This window comes from Salvelinus alpinus, chromosome 37, assembly GCF_045679555.1.
Source record: "Salvelinus alpinus chromosome 37, SLU_Salpinus.1, whole genome shotgun sequence".
In the NCBI taxonomy this organism is placed as follows: Eukaryota; Metazoa; Chordata; class Actinopteri; order Salmoniformes; family Salmonidae; genus Salvelinus; species Salvelinus alpinus.
The window spans coordinates 15,552,732-15,571,649 of record NC_092122.1 but is presented as its reverse complement, the minus strand read 5'-3'; the positions used below and the strand labels follow the sequence as shown (position 1 = coordinate 15,571,649).

The following is an 18,918-nucleotide window of genomic DNA, read 5'->3' as shown; positions in this document are numbered from 1 at the left end:
GACTCTACAGTATCAAAGGCTGCCATAGGACAGGCTCTTCCAGCACCAAAGGCTACCATATGCCAGACTCTACAGTATCAAAGGCTGCCATAGGCCAGGCTCTTCTAGCACCAATGGCTGCCATAGGCCAGGCTCTTCCAGCACCAAAGGCTGCCATAGGCCAGGCTTGCACTAAAGGCTGCCATAGGCCAGGCTCTTCCAGCACCAAAGGCTGCCATAGGCCAGGCTCTTCCAGCACCAAAGGCTGTCATAGGCCAGGCTCTTCCAGCACCAAAGGCTGCCATATGCTAGGCTCTTCTAGCACCAAAGGCTGCCATAGGCTCTTCCAGCACCAAAGGCTGCCATATGCCAGACTCTACAGTATCAAAGGCTGCCATAAGCCAGCCTCTTCCAGCACCAAAGGCTGCCATAGGCCAGGCTTTTCTAGCACCAAAGACAGCCATAGGCCAGGCTCTTCCAGCACCAAAGGCTGCCATAGGCCAGGCTTTTACAGCAGTGTTAGCACGGATGTGGGAATAAGCTGTTTAACACCTCAAGGATGGAGTACATTGGATCTATCACAGCCAGCATCAATTAGCCTATCCTCTGGGGCTCAAACAGGCTAATTAGCACACTGCACTAGCAGGAGCATTTAGGAACTAATTTATACCTTGATATACCTTTAGCATCATATCCTCCACAACACAACACTGACTGGAAATTACAGCTGTCTCAAACAGGCACTATGCTTAGGGGAGAGAGTTTGTAAAACCTGTGATTTACATTTACATTTTGGGATTTTTGGATCATTTATCAGACCCTCTTATCCAAAGTGACTTACAGGAGAAATTAAGTACCCTTGCTCAAGGGCACATCAGCTTTTCACCTAGCTCTGAGATTCTTTAAAAAAAACGTTTACCCCTTTTTCGTGGTATCCAATTGGTAGTTACAGTCTTGTCTCATCGCTGCAACTCCCGTACGGACTCGGGAGAGGCGAAGGTCAAGAGCCGTGCGTCCTCTGAAACACAACCCAACCAAGCAGCACTGCTTCTTGCCCACTTAACCCGGAAGCCGGCCGCACCAATGTGTTGGAGGAAACACCGTGCACCTGGCGACCGTGTCAGCGTGCACTGCGCCCGGCCCACCACAGGAGTCGCTAGTGCACGATGGGACAAGGACCTCCCTGCCAGCCAAACCCTCCCCTAACCCGAACGACGCTGGGCCAATTGTGCGCCGTCCCATGGGTCTCCCGGTCGCGGCCGGCTGCGACAGAGCCTGGACTCGAACCCAGAATTTCTAGTGGCACAGCTAGCACTGCAATGCAGTGCCTTAGACCACTGCATCACTCGGGAGGCTCTGGCTCTGAGATTCTAACCAGCGACCTTTCGTTTACTGGCCCAATGCTCTTAATCGACTGGCAAATGTGGCGAGAACTAGCCACTTATGCTAACATGATTAAAAGGGTGCCACTGTCAGCATTTAGCAGGCTAGCGTTCTCGTCTCACTCGCGATAACATGTAGACAGCAGCCCTGTGAGGTTGTGTAGAGGCTCTGTGTCTACCGTCTTTGAGAGGCGTTGACACTCTGCATGCAGATTGAACTTATTTCTCTCCTCTCTGTTGGAGTTGCATCACTCAGCTGAAGCCTTCCTGTAACGTTACCTAGTGAAGGACTCATCGCTCATCATCCCAAAGGACAGGGCTTAAGTATTCAGTGGAATTCAAATGTGCAACCGAGAGACCCGCTCACAATACATGAATACAACTGATTCAGGGTCAGCTTGTCCTTAATCGGCCGTTCTGTTCTGATTCTTTATGAGACGTTGAGGTGTTCAAAGTAGGATCCTTTTGTTAAAGGGATGCCAATGACGCCCTTTATCTCCTTCCACAGAGTCAGATGAAGTCCTGGACTACCATTTGTATGTCTCTGTGTCCATTATGAAGGAAGTTGAAGGTAGTTTCATTAGCTAACTAGCATTGACTCGCAAAACTACCGCTAACTTTCTTCATAATTGACACATTGACATAAAAATGGTATCCACGTGATCGTCTGACCTGTTAACCAAAATCCAGAAGTATCCCTTTAAAGTACTGTCATGATGTACACACCATAGAATTACAATTCTTTCAATCTATTTCTACGGTACACACAGTTCATAATGCTTACCCTGCTCCTCTCTCCTGTATGCAGGTGTATGCACAGTTTCTTAGTAAGTTCCCTGATTGTAACTGTGCTCCTCCCCTCTCCTCTCTGATAGGCACAACCAGGCAGCCCAAGGAAGGAGAGGTCCCGGGGGTGGACTACAACTTTGTGACTGTTGATCAGTTTATGGAATTGGAGAAAAGTGGAGCCTTACTAGAGAGCGGAACTTATGAAGGTAAAATAAAGCTTTTCACTTTTTTGGGGGTGTAATCATGTTTTTTGGGGGGGTCTTTCCTGATTTTGTTCAATTGCTTGTTGGAATAATAGTATTATGTAGCTGCTTGTTTATCCACCATCCTTCCACTTTCTGACAGAGAAGAATGAGTTGTGTGCATTTAGACAGCTCTCACACATCACTGTGACATCATAACGTAGATTACAGAAAAGCTGTTTTAATCAGAGTGGAGCAAACACACTCCCGCACACACCCCCCACACCACCACTACACCTCCCCACTCCGCTATCTCCTCCATGCTGGCTCTCCTCTGAGCCCTAATGGCTCCAGAATAAACACAACTCACTCCAGTTTCTCTCCATCTGCCCTGGTCTGTGTGGCTCTGTGCTGGGTGTACTAAACTACTGGCTCTCCACTCTGTCAGATAGAGGGGACTCCACCACACAGACAGATAATGCATTAACTCCATGTCTGTTCCCTCGCTGAGCCCTCCCGCTCAGCCTCGTGCCTGTCATGGCAGAAAAATAAATTGCAGATGGTCAATTTAACGGTTGGTTGCCAGGAGCGGTTGCCATGTTAGATTCTCTCTCCGATTGAGGCCGTGTATCACTTCTCCGAGGATGTCGTCTTCCGTAGAGAGAACCCTTCTTCTCTTCTCGGTGGCTGTACCACCAACATTTACCTTTTTAATATGTAATGCTCAATTAGAGAAGGAGAAAGAGAGAGAGATAATTACTTGACACATTGGAAAGAACTAACAAAAATGGTTCTAGACTGCCGGGTTAATGTTATCCACAGTGTTGTATTTTCATCATTACAAAAGCCTTGCTTGGGAAGGTCAGAGGGTGGGTCAGTGTGTCTCTTGGCTTTCGTTTAGCTAACAGTAAGGTATGCAACTCATTTAGCATTGTAGCATACTACTGGAGGTTGTCTTCAGTTTGTGTAGGAATGTTTGAAGGTTTGAAGAATGCGGCATACTGTTTTTGTGCATTCTAGATTTGATTTCTCAGGAAAGTCTGACTGAAAATGCTTTTAGATTTTAGGTTTAATAGTCTGTGGTCTGTGGTTTTAAGCCTTTCCATTCAATTCACTTTTTTACAGCAATGTTTTTTCATTTGAGTCACTCACTGTGTACTCAGCAATGCGAACAAAAATTCACAGGTCCTTTTTCTAACCACAGCAAATATCTGAGATACAAACCAACATAGGACTTTCCAGCTACTATTTTCTCCATGGTCCTACAACTGTCTGCGGCATACGTGTTGATGGGGTTGATCATTTTAATACTTCATCCCCAGGATTAGAACAATCTCATTGGATTTCAAAATATCTTTGGGTGTCTGGTTTCTCCTCCAGAAGTACTGAAGCACCACTGAAAGGTGCAGGATAATATCACTCTCATAGAAACCCTCTCTAGCTTCAGAACCTAATCTCCAGTGGAGAGGCAGTGCCTTGAAGCCTGCTCTCAAGGAAACTTGGTTCCATTGCCGTGGCAACATCATATCTCCCCCCAGTCCATTTCACACAGTGTTTACAGAGAGTGGAGACCAAACACTTAATCAGATCTCACATCAGCTTAACAAGGACATCCGCTGTCTCTGGACTTTGCCAGGTATCTCTGGGCTAAAGCTGTAGGAGAGGATGTTTGCGTGCATGCATGCCTATGTGTGTGGACGAGATCTTGCCAGACACTCTTCTGCTAGCAGACTCAGGGGCTGGAGGATCAGAGTGGGTGATGTGTGAAAGCATCAGCGAGGAGAAGCCCAGGGGAGCACGTTCAGAACGAACCCAGAAACGCTCTGCATGCTGGGAGCTGGCGACAGACGGGACGACCACACAGAGCACAGAGAGAGAGACAGGCTTCTTCTTTATTTATTTACAACACACACTCACTCAATCACTAGGAATCTGTGCATGGTTTAGTGATTGATTGATGTCCGGAGGATAACACTGACTTGCCAGCAGACACAAAAGGGCAAACAGTGATGTTAGTGAAAATGCCTGGGGTGTGGGCCAGACAGTGTCAGGCTTTAGTTACCAATATGAAGTCATGTGGGTGGGTGTATTTGTAGGTATATGTGTTGTGGAGTGTGTGACTGTGTTTGAGTACCTCCCCTTGACGTGCCTTGACACTTACGTATGAACTTTTAAGAACTATATGAACTTTAACTCCCAGGACGTCAACTGACCTTCCACTTCCTGGTCCTGGTCCTGGTCCCATTGGGTTATGTAATAATGACATCATCTTCCCGCGTGACTTTCTCACTTGCTCTCTCCCTTTCAATATTTCATTATACAATATATTTCCCTTTAAATAGACAGTTTAATTTAATGTTCCGTTTGTGCCTGTGTTGTCTACTATGATCCCTACTTTAGCGATTGAATATTAACTTGTAACAAGAGGAGAAAAACATCCAAGCAAATCTTTTTATAAACGTATCATCAAAGGCAAACAAAATGTGTCCAAAACTCAGGCGTGTTGCATATTAAGCAGGTTTGTACAGTGGCAGTGCTCACTGCTCACCCATGTGACTTGAGGTTCAACTCCTGAATGTGTGTCTCGGTCCTCTGGTACAGATAACTATTATGAAAAGATAGCAAAAATGCTCTAAATTGCTCATATATCACGTTTAATAGTGAGGTGAAACTTCCTCAGATCATTTTCGATCTGAGCATTGTAGCTATTAAAGTGGATGCACTGTAGGAGGAATAGCCTAGGCTTTAGATCAGCGGGCTAACACAGTCTCATGGGGGGATAACACAGTCTCATGGGGGGATAACACAGTCTCATGGGGGGATAACACAGTCTCATGGGGGGATAACACAGTCTCATGGGGGGATAACACAGTCTTATGGGGGGATAACACAGTCTCATGGGGGGCTAACACAGTCTCATGGGGGGCTAACACAGTCTCATGGGGGGATAACACAGTCTCATGGGGGGATAACACAGTCTCATGGGGGACTAACACAGTCTCATGGGGGGCTAACACAGTCTCATGGGGGGATACCACAGTCTCATGGGGGGATAGCACAGTCTCATGGGGGACTAACACAGTCTCATGGGGGACTAACACAGTCTCATGGGGGACTAACACAGTCTCATGGGGGGATAACACAGTCTCATGGGGGGATAACACAGTCTCATGGGGGGCTAACACAGTCTTATGGGGGACTAACACAGTCTCATGGGGGACTAACACAGTCTCATGGGGCTAACACAGTCTTATGGGGGACTAACACAGTCTCATGGGGGACTAACACAGTCTCATGGGGGGCTAACACAGTCTCATGGGGGACTAACACAGTCTCATGGGGGGATATCACAGTCTCATGGGGGGCTAACACAGTCTCATGGGGGGCTAACACAGTCTCATGGGGCTAACACAGTCTCATGGGGGACTAACACAGTCTCATGGGGGGCTAACACAGTCTCATGGGGGGCTAACACAGTCTCATGGGGGGCTAACACAGTCTCATGGGGGGCTAACACAGTCTCATGGGGCTAACACAGTCTTATGGGGGACTAACACAGCCTCATGGGGGACTAACACAGTCTCATGGGGGGCTAACACAGTCTCATGGGGGGCTAACACAGTCTCATGGGGGGCTAACACAGTCTCATGGAGAGACCTAAGTTCAAACATCAGTCTGTCACATTGGCCATTTTGATTCTTTAACCTCACCCACCAGCACCTAAGTAAAATATGATGTGTGTATGACTGACTAAGTATATAAAATGATCATTAATGTGAAGTATCCCTTCCTTCCTTCTCTAGAGAACTACTACGGCACCCCCAAGCCCCCGTGCGAGCCCAGCCCTCTGCTGCTAAATGTAACAGATCAGCTCCTGCCGGGCGCCCGACCCAGCTCCAAGGGGAAGAGGAAACGGAACAAGTCGGTCAGCAACATGGAGAAGGCCGGCATCGAGCCACCCGAGGATGAGGAGGAGGAGAGGCCTGTTGTCAATGGCAACGGCAATGGCATCACCCCAGGTTAGGTTCCACCGCAGACATAGTGTTGATGTGCAACTATAGATCCTCGTCATGACAACAAGTTCACTGCCGAAATGAGATAGCACCGACCCCTGGGATCTGATCAGACAACATAGCAACAGTCTATCGTCTAGGTTACATCATAGCAACCAGCTCTCAGTCAGGCCCATACAATAACATAATAAAGGATGGATACAAGTCCCTACTGCCTACAGAGAGCTCAGATCATCATCATCATCATAGATAGTCTAAATGAAAAGCTGTGGAGTTCTAGTGCCTGTAAATAGCATGAGTACATCCCTCAAGCATCTCATGTAACAGGACTGATCGTGTTTAGAGACAACAGCCTTACACTGTATCCCATCTCCCAGTCATTAGATCAGATCACAGTACAGTTAGACTAGGTCACATAGCCAGAGGCTAGATTCCACCCCCCGCACCGACACAGAGAGGCTGTGATCAGATCAAGCGTGGGGTTCCACTAAGCAGATTTACTGGATCAATGCAAGCCACGTCACAGTCATTACTCTCAACTAGGAGCAAAAATACTGGCTGTCTAACTTAATATAAGAACGGAGAAACCCTATGTAAGCCATGAAACAAAATAGTATCATTCATTTTGACTTGACATGTATTAATGTAAAAATAAATGACACTGTTACGGTAGTTGTTTAGTAAAACCTTTTGAGACCTTTAGAAAATGGCTTTACATTATATATGCAATCCATTATTATTGATCAACCTATTCATTATACTGTATGTTCTGGTCAGGTAACCCATATAAATGTCCTTGAGCCATAGGACTGGAGTAGTCTCATGTTCCTGTAATTTCTCACAGTAGCTCTGCTATTCATTGGGCTATGTGAACAAAGCTGAGAAAGGGTCGATGTTGAGTATTCAGCCTAGAGCTGCACTGTAGTTTTCTGTTACTGAGTGTATATACAGGTTGACAGTCCATATACAGGTTGAGAGAGAGAGAGAAGACAGTGTGATGTGAGTAGAAAGCTCATAGATGAACTCTCCCTCCCTACCTCTGCCTGCTGCTGCTGTGGCTGTCCTCTGGGACGGCCCAACCAAGCGCCACAACTCAAACTAGGACATATCATCAGCTCCTCCACTCTCTCTCAATCTCCTCTGCCTGCCACCTCTCTCACTCTGCTCTCTCTGTCTATGTCCCTCTCTCTTTCAATCACTCTCCATCTCTCTCTGCTCGGTATCCTTACTCTCTCTCGCTCTATCTATCTATATATCTATCTATCTATCTCTCTATTTCTGTCCCTGTGTAATTGCCACCCTCTCCCTATTTGAAATCCTCTCTATCTTTCTTTTTATCCCATTCCATCTCTTTTTCCTTGGCACTCAATCACGCTGCCCCTTCTCCGCGCTACCTCCTCTCTCCCTTCTACCCTTCCCTCCTCCCCTCTCCCCTTCCATCCTCCCCTCTCCCCTTCCCTCCTCCTCTCTTCCCTTCCCTCCTCCTCTCTTCCCTCTACCCTTCCATCCTCCCCTCTCCCCTCCCCTCCTCCTCTCTTCCCTTCCCTCCTTCTCTCTTCCCTTCCCTCCTCCTCTCTTCCTTCCCTCCTCCCCTCTCCCCTTCCCTCCTCCTCTCTCGCCTTCCCTCCTCCCCTCTCCCCTTCCCTCCTCCTCTCTCCCCTTCCCTCCTCCTCTCTCCCCTTCCCTCCTCCTCTAGTCCCTTCCCTCCTCCTCTCTCCCCTTCCCTCCTCCTCTCTTCCCTTCTCTCCTCCTCTCTTCCTTTCCCTCCTCCTCTCTCCCCTTCCCTCCTTCTCTCTCCCCTTCCCTCCTCCTCTCTCCTCCCCTCTCCCCTTCCCTCCTCCCCTGTCCCCTTCCCTCCTCCTCTCCCCTTCCCTCCTCCTCTCTTCCCTTCCCTTCCCTCCTCCCCTCTCCCCTTCCCTCCCGTCTACCCTTCTCTCCTCCTCTCTCCCCTCTCCCCTTCCCTCCTCCTCTCTCCCCTTCCCCTCTCTCCTGTCCCTTCCTCCTCTCTCCCCTTCCCCTCCTCTCCTCTCCCCTTCCCTCCTCCTCTCTCCCCTTCCCTCCTCCTCTCTTCCCTCCCCTCCTCTTCTCTCCCCTTCCCTCCTCCTCTCTCCCTTCTACCCTTCCCTCCTCCTCTCTACCCTTCCCTCCTCCCCTCTCCCCTTCCCTCTTCCCCTCTCCCCTCATCCCCTTCCCTCTCCCCTTCCCTCCTCCTCTCTCTCCTTCCCTCCTCCTCTCTTCCCTTGCCTCCTCATCTCTCCCCTTCCCTCCTCCTCTCTTCCCTTGCCTCCTCATCTCTCCCCTTTCCCCTCTCCCCTTCCCTCCTCCTCTCTTCCCTTGCCTCCTCATCTCTCCCCTCTCCTCATCTCCCCTCCCCTCTCCCCGTCCCTCCTCATCTCTCCTCTCTCCCCTTGCCTCCTCCCCTCTCCCCTTTCCCTTCCATCCTCCCCTCTCCCCTTCCCTCTCCCCTTCCCTCCTCCCCTCCCCTCTCACCTCTCACCTTCCCCCCTCCTCTCTTCCGTCCCCTGGTCCTCCAGTAGTAATGTCAGCTCTGACTCACCTGTCATTCTCTTCTCCTTCTCAGAGTCCAGCGAACATGAAGACAAGAGTACAGATGTCTCCTCAGGGGACGTCCCTCCCCAGACCTGTCCCCCCACCGAGACCCCCACCACCCCTAACAACGAGGTCCCCCAGGAGGAGGGGGGCGAGCTAGCCAAGTCGCCCCCCAAGCCAGATGAGAATGAGAGTGAGCTTGGCCCCCTGCCAGGCAACTGGGAGATGGCCTACACAGAGAAGGGAGAGGTGTACTTTATCGAGTAAGTGTCTGCGCTGAAGAGAACGGTGTCAAATTATCCCAATGTGCGCGCTCGCGAAAATAGTTGACTGTTGTTGTAATGAGATTTAGAGGTTCTTGTCCATGCTATGTTTCACCAGGGAGAATAGAAGGTAAAAGTTGCCCAAGAATTTTAAGCAGCTTTCACACACACACACACACACACACACACACACACACACACACACACACACACACACACACACACACACACACACACACACACACACACACACACACACACACACACACACACACACACACACACACACACACACACACACACACACACACACACACACACACACACACACTGTAATGAATTCTATTGTTCCGTGTGGCCAGCTGTATTGGAGCTATTTTACAACAGGTCTGTTAGATTTTTACTGCTACAATATAATTGTAGAGGTGAGTTGTCTTTCTCTCACATTTGAATAATATTTAAACGTCTTCTGACTGTGTGAGTGTGTACGTGCCTGTCTGTGTATGTACATCAGTCGATAGGCAGGTTATTACAGAATCCTTTAGGAAATTAACAATCGTTCGAATTTATGTGACAGAAACATCATCCTATTCTCAGAGGACTGCCTTTCATTGTGTCGTATAATAGAGTAGCAGAGAAAACATCCAGCAGGGTTCGTTTTAATGTAGTTGTCTGCCAGCCAGTCAGCCGGTCAGCCAGCCAGTCGGGCAACCGGTCAGCCAGCCACATACCTCTTGTGTATCCTCTCCTCCACAGAGGCAGACTGTTAATTCCAGCCACTGCAGACTAGGTCTCCGTATGTCTCGTCCACCCAGGCCCTGTGTGTTCCTGCATCTAGATGAATCAATCTGGAACGTTGTGTGCTAACGCGTTTAGCCGCCAAATTTGTAGCTGTATGTTTTAGGAAAAGTAAATGATGCGGTGCCAAGGCGGTACCAGATGCCAACGGGATGGCTCCCTTTGATTTGTCTCCAGATTCGATCAATTTGTTTATCCAGAATCCTCCTCCTCCGAGAGAGAGATACAGGGGAAGACAGGGAGAGATGGCAAGAGAGGGAGAAGGAGGAAGGGAAGGTGGGAAAGAGAGAGGGGTGGGAAGAGATTGAAAGGCAGAATCAAAAGGAAAAAGGAGGGAGAGAGAGAGAGAGAAGGAAAGGGAGAGGTGCGAGAAGAGATTGTGTTAAAAGAGAGAGAGAGAGAGAGGAAGGGGCATTTCATCACCCAAGATTTTCAGTTAGTGCTCACAGTGTCCCCACCTCCCAAGGGTGGATTCGGGGATAATCCCGCTTTCCTGTAGCCATGTTTCCCTCCCTCCCTTCCCCCTCTTGTCCTGTCATCGTCTTCAAGGGAGGGCATTATGTCCTCAGATGCGATAAAGAGATCCATTGAAGTTTCCTTGGCACCGCCTCTCATCTGATCACAGTCCAGTTTTACAGCCTGCAGTGTTGATCCTGCCAAGCCCACAGCTGTTCAGCTCTATCACTCACACCTCTCCCCTTCTCCCGCCATCCCTCCATCCTTACCTGCACTAATGAGAAACAGTGTGCAAATTAAAAGTATCGATTGCCATTTTGTTAACCTAAAGTTTTTTTTCTTCTCGCCAGACAGTTTAGGGTGGGCACACAGGGGAACGTCTCTTTTTCTCTGAAATGATGCTGAATTGAGAACCTCCTCCCTCACTGGCTCTCTCTCGCTCTTTCTTTCTGTCACTGTCTCTCCTCTTCTCTCTCGTCAAGCCACAACACCAAGACGACGTCGTGGCTGGACCCGCGGCTGGCGAAGAAGGCGAAGCCACCAGAAGAATGCAAAGAGGACGGTAAGTGTCTCTCTTCTCTCGCTCTCTCTCTCCCCTTTTCAAAGTCACTCAACTCTCTCTCCCGTAAAACCTTTCAATTCCTTTTTGGGTCCAAATCATTAGCATCTATTCATCGTCTGATGGCGGTTTGCAATATCTTCAGTGTTTTGATCCGAGACCTGAAAGGATAGGTGTTAACGTATACCATTATATATGAATAGTCTTCAGTGTTTTGATCTGAGACCTGAAAGGATGGGTGTTAACGTATACCATTATATATGAATAGTCATCAGTGTTTTGATCCGAGAGCTGAAAGGATGGGTGTTAACGTATACCATTATATATGAATAGTCATCAGTGTTTTGATCCGAGAGCTGAAAGGATGGGTGTTAACGTATACCATTATATATGAATAGTCTTCAGTGTTTTGATCCGAGAGCTGAAAGGATGGGTGTTAACGTATACCATTATATATGAATAGTCTTCAGTGTTTTGATCCGAGAGCTGAAAGGATGGGTGTTAACGTATACCATTATATATGAATAGTCATCAGTGTTTTGATCCGAGAGCTGAAAGGATGGGTGTTAACGTATACCATTATATCAAATCAAATCAATCAAATCAAATTTTATTAGTCACATACACATGGTTAGCAGATGTTAATGCGAGTGTAGCGAAATGCTTGTGCTTCTAGTTCCGACAATGCAGTAATAACCAACAGTAATCTAACCTAACAATTCCACAACTACTACCTTACACACACACACAAGTGTAAAGGGATAAAGAATATGTACATAAAGATATATGAATGAGTGGTGGTACAGAACGGCATGGCAGATGCAGTAGATGGTATAGAGTGCGGTATATACATATGAGATGAGTACTGTAGGGTATGTAAACATAAAGTGGCATAGTTTAAAGTGGCTAGTGGTACATGTATTACATAAAGATGGCAAGATGCAGTAGATGATATAGAGTACAGTATATACATATGAGATGGGTAATGTAGGGTATGTAAACATTGTATTAAGTGGCATTGTTTAAAGTGGCTAGTGGTACATTTTTACATAATTTCCATCAATTCCCATTTTTAAAGTGGCTGGAGTTGAGTCAGTATGTTGGCAGCGGCCGCTAAATGTTAGTGGTGGCTGTTTAACAGTCTGATGGCCTTGAGATAGAAGCTGTTTTTCAGTCTCTCGGTCCCTGCTTTGATGCACCTGTACTGACCTCGCCTTCTGGATGATAGCGGGGTGAACAGGCAGTGGCTTGGGTGGTTGTTGTCCTTGATGATCTTTATGGCCTTCCTGTGACATCGGGTGGTGTAGGTGTCCTGGAGGGCAGGTAGTTTGCCCCTGGTGATGCGTTCTGCAGACCTCACTACCCTCTGGAGAGCCTTACGGTTGTGGGCGGAGCAGTTGCCGTACCAGGCGGTGATACAGCCCGACAGGATGCTCTCGATTGTGCATCTGTAGAAGTTTGTGAGTGCTTTTGGTGACAAGCCGAATTTCTTCAGCCTCCTGAGGTTGAAGAGGCGCTGCTGCGCCTTCTTCACAACGCTGTCTGTGTGGGTGGACCAATTCAGTTTGTCCGTGATGTGTACACCGAGGAACTTAAAACTTTCCACCTTCTCCACTACTGACCCGTCGATGTGGATAGGGGGGTGCTCCCTCTGCTGTTTCCTGAAGTCCACAATCATCTCCTTTGTTTTGTTGACGTTGAGTGTGAGGTTATTTTCCTGACACCACACTCCGAGGGCCCTCACCTCCTCCCTGTAGGCCGTCTCGTCGTTGTTGGTAATCAAGCCTACCACTGTAGTGTCATCCGCAAACTTGATGATTGAGTTGGAGGCGTGCATGGCCACGCAGTCGTGGGTGAACAGGGAGTACAGGAGAGGGCTCAGAACGCACCCTTGTGGGGCCCCAGTGTTGAGGATCAGCGGGGTGGAGATGTTGTTACCTACCCTCACCACCTGGGGGCGGCCCGTCAGGAAGTCCAGGACCCAGTTGCACAGGGCGGGGTCGAGACCCAGGGTCTCGAGCTTGATGACGAGTTTGGAGGGTACTATGGTGTTAAATGCTGAGCTGTAATCGATGAACAGCATTCTCACATGGGTATTCCTCTTGTCCAGATGGGTTAGGGCAGTGTGCAGTGTGGTTGCGATTGCGTCGTCTGTGGACCTATTGGGTCGGTAAGCAAATTGGAGTGGGTCTAGGGTGTCCGGTAGGGTGGAGGTGATATGGTCCTTGACTAGTCTCTCAAAGCACTTCATGATGACGGAAGTGAGTGCTACGGGGCGGTAGTCGTTTAGCTCAGTTACCTTAGCTTTCTTGGGAACAGGAACAATGGTGGCCCTCTTGAAGCATGTGGGAACAGCAGACTGGGATAAGGATTGATTGAATATGTCCGTAAACACACCAGCCAGCTGGTCTGCGCATGCTCTGAGGACGCGGCTGGGAATGCCGTCTGGGCCTGCAGCCTTGCGAGGGTTAACACGTTTAAATGTTTTACTCACCTCGGCTGCAGTGAAGGAGAGCCCGCAGGTTTTGGTAGGGGGCCGTGTCAGTGGCACTGTATTGTCCTCAAAGCGGGCAAAAAAGTTGTTTAGCCTGTCTGGGAGCAAGACATCCTGGTCCGCGACGGGGCTGGTTTTCTTTTTGTAATCCGTGATTGACTGTAGACCCTGCCACATACCTCTTGTGTCTGAGCTGTTGAATTGCGACTCGATTTTGTCTCTGTACTGAGACTTAGCCTGTTTGATTGCCTTGCGGAGAGAATAGCTACACTGTTTGTATTCGGTCATGCTTCCGGTCACCTTGCCCTGGTTAAAAGCAGTGGTTCGCGCTTTCAGTTTCACGCGAATGCTGCCGTCAATCCACGGTTTCTGGTTTGGGAATGTTTTTATCGTTGCTGTGGGTACGACATCGTCAATGCACTTCCTAATGAACTCGCTCACCGAATCAGCATATTCGTCAATATTGTTGTTGGACGCGATGCGGAACATATTCCAATCCGCGTGATCGAAGCAGTCTTGAAGCGTGGATTCAGATTGGTCGGACCAGCGTTGAACAGACCTGAGCGCGGGAGCTTGTTGTTTGAGTTTCTGTTTGTAGGCTGGAATCAACAAAATGGAGTCGTGGTCAGCTTTTCCGAAAGGGGGGCGGGGGAGGGCCTTATAAGCGTCGCGGAAATTAGTATAACAATGGTCTAGTGTTTTTCCAGCCCTGGTAGCACAATCGATATGCTGATAGAATTTAGGGAGTTTTGTTTTTAGATTAGCCTTGTTAAAATCCCCAGCTACGATGAATGCAGCCTCAGGGTGTGTGGTTTCCAGTTTACAAAGAGTCAGATAAAGTTCGTTCAGGGCCATCGATGTGTCTGCTTGGGGGGGAATATATACGGCTGTGATTATGATTGAAGAGAATTCCCTTGGTAGATAATGCGGTCGACATTTGATTGTGAGGAGTTCTAGATCAGGTGAACAGAATGACTTGAGTTCCTGTGTGTTGTTATGATGATCACACCACTTCTCGTTAATCATAAGGCATACCCCCCCGCCCCTCTTCTTACCGGAAAGATGTTTGTTTCTGTCGGCGCGATGCATGAAGAAACCAGCTGGCTGCACCGACTCCGTTAGCGTCCCTTGAGTTAGCCATGTTTCCGTGAAGCAGAGCACGTTGCAATCCCTGATGTCTCTCTGGAATGCTACCCGTGCTCGGATTTCATCAACCTTATTGTCAAGAGACTGGACATTGGCGAGTAGTATGCTAGGGAGTGGAGCGCGATGTGCCCGTCTCCGAAGCCTGACCACGAGACCGTCTCGTTTTCCCCTTTTTCGGCGTCGCACAGGGTCGCCGGCTGGGATCAGATCCATTGTATTGGGTGGAAGGCAAAACACTGGATCCGTTTCGGGAAAGTCATATTCCTGGTAGGAACGATGATGAGTTGACGTTAATCGTATATTCAGTAGTTCCTCCCGACTGTATGTAATGAAACCTAAGATTACCTGGGGTACCGATGTAAGAAATAACACGTAAAAAAACAAAATACTGCATATTTTCCAAGGAACGCGAAGCGAGGCGGCCATCTCTTTTCGGCGCCGGAAGTTCATTATATATGAATAGTCATCAGTCACTGAGGAAAGTGGTTTATTTGGGGTCCTTGTCTGACACTTGTAGATGTGTACAGGGTCTTTATAACCGTGTTGTGTTACCTGACCTGTGTGGAGATAGTGCTAGTTTTAGCCCCTGTAGAGAGACTGGGGGAGTGGGTAGGGTGGTTAACAGAGACCTCTTTATCCCCCGCTGGGAGTAGGGAGCTATGCACCACCACAGAATGGACACTACACACACAGACACAAATGCACACACATACACACACAGGCGGCAGAGGGGAAAGAGAGTGAGTATAATTTAGATGGTGTGACTAAGAGAGGAAGAGTAAGGAGACGGATGGGGAAAGAAGACGCTATGCAGTGATATAGTATTGCAGAAGAGATACAGCCTATGACCATGAGGTGAGGAATAGGATGTTTTTGCATCCTTCTGGATGAAAAATCTCTCTCTCATTTTTCTCCATTCGGCAATGTGCTTTTGAGTGATCTCCGGCATTGATAGAGGATTCTGCTTCAGACTCCCGCGCTGTCTCTCCAACCCTGAAGCCCCTCTCACACACTATGTCTCTCTCGTCTGTCTCTCTATCTCTCCCCCTCTCGCTCTCTCGCTCTTTCTCTCTCATGTCCTTCTCTCTCTCTCTCTCCCTCTGTCTCTGTCTCTGTCTCTGTCTCTGTCTCTCTCTCTCTCGTCTGTCTCCCTCTCTCTCCCTTTCACTTTGATTGAGCTTATTCACTGAATCTCCCGTTATGTCTCCCACTGCTGTCTCCCACTCTGTCTTCCCTCTCTCTCTCTCTCTCTCTCCCGTTAAGTCTCCCACTCTGTCTTCCCCGCTGTTTCCCACTCTGTCTTCCCTCTCTCTCTTCCCTCTCTCTCTCTCTCCCGTTATGTCTCCCACTCTGTCTTCCCCTGCTGTCTCCCACTCTGTCTTCCCTCTCTCTCTCTCTCTCTTTATGTCTCCCACTCTGTCTTCTCCCGCTGTCTCTCACTCTGTCTTCTCTCTCTCCCTTTGTCTCCCACTCTGTCTTCTCCCGCTGTCTCCCACTCTGTCTTCTCTCTCTCCCGTTATGTCTCCCACTCTGTCTTCTCCCGCTGTCTCCCACTCTGTCTTCTCTCTCTCCCTTTATGTCTCCCACTCTGTCTTCCCTCTCTCCGTTTATGTCTCCCACTCTGTCTTCCCTCTCTCCCTTTATGTCTCCCACTCTGTCTTCTCTCTCTCCCTTTATGTCTCCCACTCTGTCTTCCCTCTCTCCCTTTATGTCTCCCACTCTGTCTTCTCTCTCTCCCTTTATGTCTCCCACTCTGTCTTCCCTCTCTCCCTTTATGTCTCCCACTCTGTCTTCCCTCTCTCTCCCTTTGTCTCCCACTCTGTCTTCCCTCTCTCTCCTCTTTTTCTCTCACTCTCATCGCTCTCTGTTTCCCTGTATCATTCTCTCTATCTCATCCTATCTCCCGCTCTATCTTCCCCATCAGTCTCACCCTCCATCTTTCTCCTATCACCCCTTCTCTATCTCTCTATCTCTCTCTCGTCTGGGTGAGATTTATCTGTTGAGTAGTAGACAGGGGTATAGCAGCGTTGTAAGGCTGAGGAGAATGGAGCTCATATCAGACACAGAGACAGTCAGGCTGAGGAGAATGAAGCTCATATCAGACACAGAGACAGTCAGGCTGAGGAGAATGGAGCTCATATCAGACACAGAGACAGTCAGGCTGAGGAGAATGGAGCTCATATCAGACACAGAGACAGTCAGGCTGAGGAGAATGGAGCTCATGTCAGACACAGAGACAGTCAGGCTGAGGAGAATGGAGCTCATGTCAGACACAGAGACAGTCAGGCTGAGGAGAATGGAGCTCATGTCAGACACAGAGACAGTCAGGCTGAGGAGAATGGAGCTCATATCAGACACAGAGACAGTCAGGCCGAGGAGAATGGAGCTCATATCAGACACAGAGACAGTCAGGCTGAGGAGAATGGAGCTCATATCAGACACAGAGACAGTCAGGCTGAGGAGAATGAAGCTCATATCAGACACAGAGACAGTCAGGCTGAGGAGAATGGAGCTCATATCAGACACAGAGACAGTCAGGCTGAGGAGAATGGAGCTCATATCAGACACAGAGACAGTCAGGCTGAGGAGAATGGAGCTCATGTCAGACACAGAGACAGTCAGGCTGAGGAGAATGGAGCTCATATCAGACAGAGACAGTCAGGCTGAGGAGAATGGAGCTCATATCAGACACAGAGACAGTCAGGCTGAGGAGAATGAAGCTCATATCAGACACAGAGACAGTCAGGCTGAGGAAAATAGAGCTCATATCAGACACAGAGACAGTCAGGCTGAGGAGAATGGAGCTCATATCAGACACAGAGACAGTCAGGCTGAGGAGAATGAAGCTCATATCAGACACACAGACAGTCAGCACGTTCGAGATGAGGTCTCATTTGTGGAGTGAATCATTCTAGCTGAGCCCAGCTTAGTCAATCATGTCTGTCTGATAAACACTTACCCCCCCACACACACACACACACACACACATACTGTATATACACAGACAGTAGGGCTCCATTATTCTCAGGCCATCCAAACGATAAGCAGGAGGATGGAGGAGACAGGAAGATAGTTGACCACTTTGGAAGATGACAAGAAAGAGGAAACAAAGAGAATGTCTTAGAAAGAATCCCAGGAACCCATCATCATCTAGTTCAGGGATGGACAACTGGCAGCCTCCCTTTTGAAGCCCTCAGATCACTTTTTCTCTTATGTCAGTCACTGATTGTCAGTCAATGTCAGCAAAACAAAAATAGTTTGCTCGGTTAGTTTAGAGGCAGGCTATCATGGTTGAATTACCAGCCGGGGGGCCCCCATTGACTTTGTTAGTCAGTCTCACTCAGATATCATATTAAAACCTGAGAGCAGCTCATTGCAATGCCTCATGGCAAAATGAGTAGAATTACATTAAATTTGTTATAAAATTGCTAAATCTTCTCTCTGCCTCATGGCAAAATATGTAGAACTGCACTTTTCTTTAAAACAGGCATACAAATGATCTCCACTGTCAAAAGGGGGCCCACTAAAATGTTCTGCTCACAATATGTGTGAGGGGGCAGTATGGATGTGGGTGCGCAGGGGTACACATGATGAGTTCACATTTTTGTGTGGCTCCCACCCCTATCAAAGTTGCCCATCCCTGATCTAGTTCATCAGGGTACCTCCAATCCTGTTCCTCCTGTCGGGACGTTCCATGCTATGAGATGTGAATCTGGGTACCTCCGATCCTGTTCCTCCTGTCGGGACGTTCCATGCTACGAGATGTGAATCAGGGTACCTCCAATCCCATTCCTCCTGTCGGGACGTTCCATGCTACGAGATATGAATCTGGGTACCTCCGATCCCATTCCTCCTGTCGGGACGTTCCATGCTACGAGATATGAATCTGGGTACCTCCGATCCCATTCCTCCTGTCGGGACGTTCCATGCTACGAGATATGAATCTGGGTACCTCCAATCCTGTTCCTCCAATCGGGACGTTCCATGCTACGAGATGTGAATCTGGGTACCTCCAATCCTGTTCCTCCAATCGGGACGTTCCATGCTACGAGATGTGAATCTGGGTACCTCCAATCCTGTTCCTCCAATCGGGACGTTCCATGCTACGAGATGTGAATCTGGGTACCTCCAATCCTGTTCCTCCAATCGGGACGTTCCATGCTACGAGATGTGAATCTGGGTACCTCCAATCCTGTTCCTCCAATCGGGACGTTCCATGCTACGAGATGTGAATCTGGGTACCTCCAATCCTGTTCCTCCAATCGGGACGTTCCATGCTACGAGATGTGAATCAGGGTACCTCCAAT

General features: G+C 48.6%; 1 protein-coding gene across 9 annotated transcripts in view; it reads left to right on the top strand.

Annotated features, from left to right (window-relative positions):
• LOC139566028 (membrane-associated guanylate kinase, WW and PDZ domain-containing protein 2-like) overlaps positions 1-18,918 on the top strand; it is a 268,774-nt gene that overhangs the window by 174,426 nt on the left and 75,430 nt on the right. For all 9 annotated transcript variants that reach the window (XM_071386857.1, XM_071386856.1, XM_071386859.1 and 6 more), the window contains exons 3-6: positions 2,237-2,356; positions 6,136-6,351; positions 8,927-9,158; positions 10,895-10,974. In XM_071386857.1, the coding sequence (XP_071242958.1) occupies positions 2,237-2,356; positions 6,136-6,351; positions 8,927-9,158; positions 10,895-10,974 (648 nt within the window). The remainder of the gene's footprint in view (positions 1-2,236; positions 2,357-6,135; positions 6,352-8,926; positions 9,159-10,894; positions 10,975-18,918) is intronic.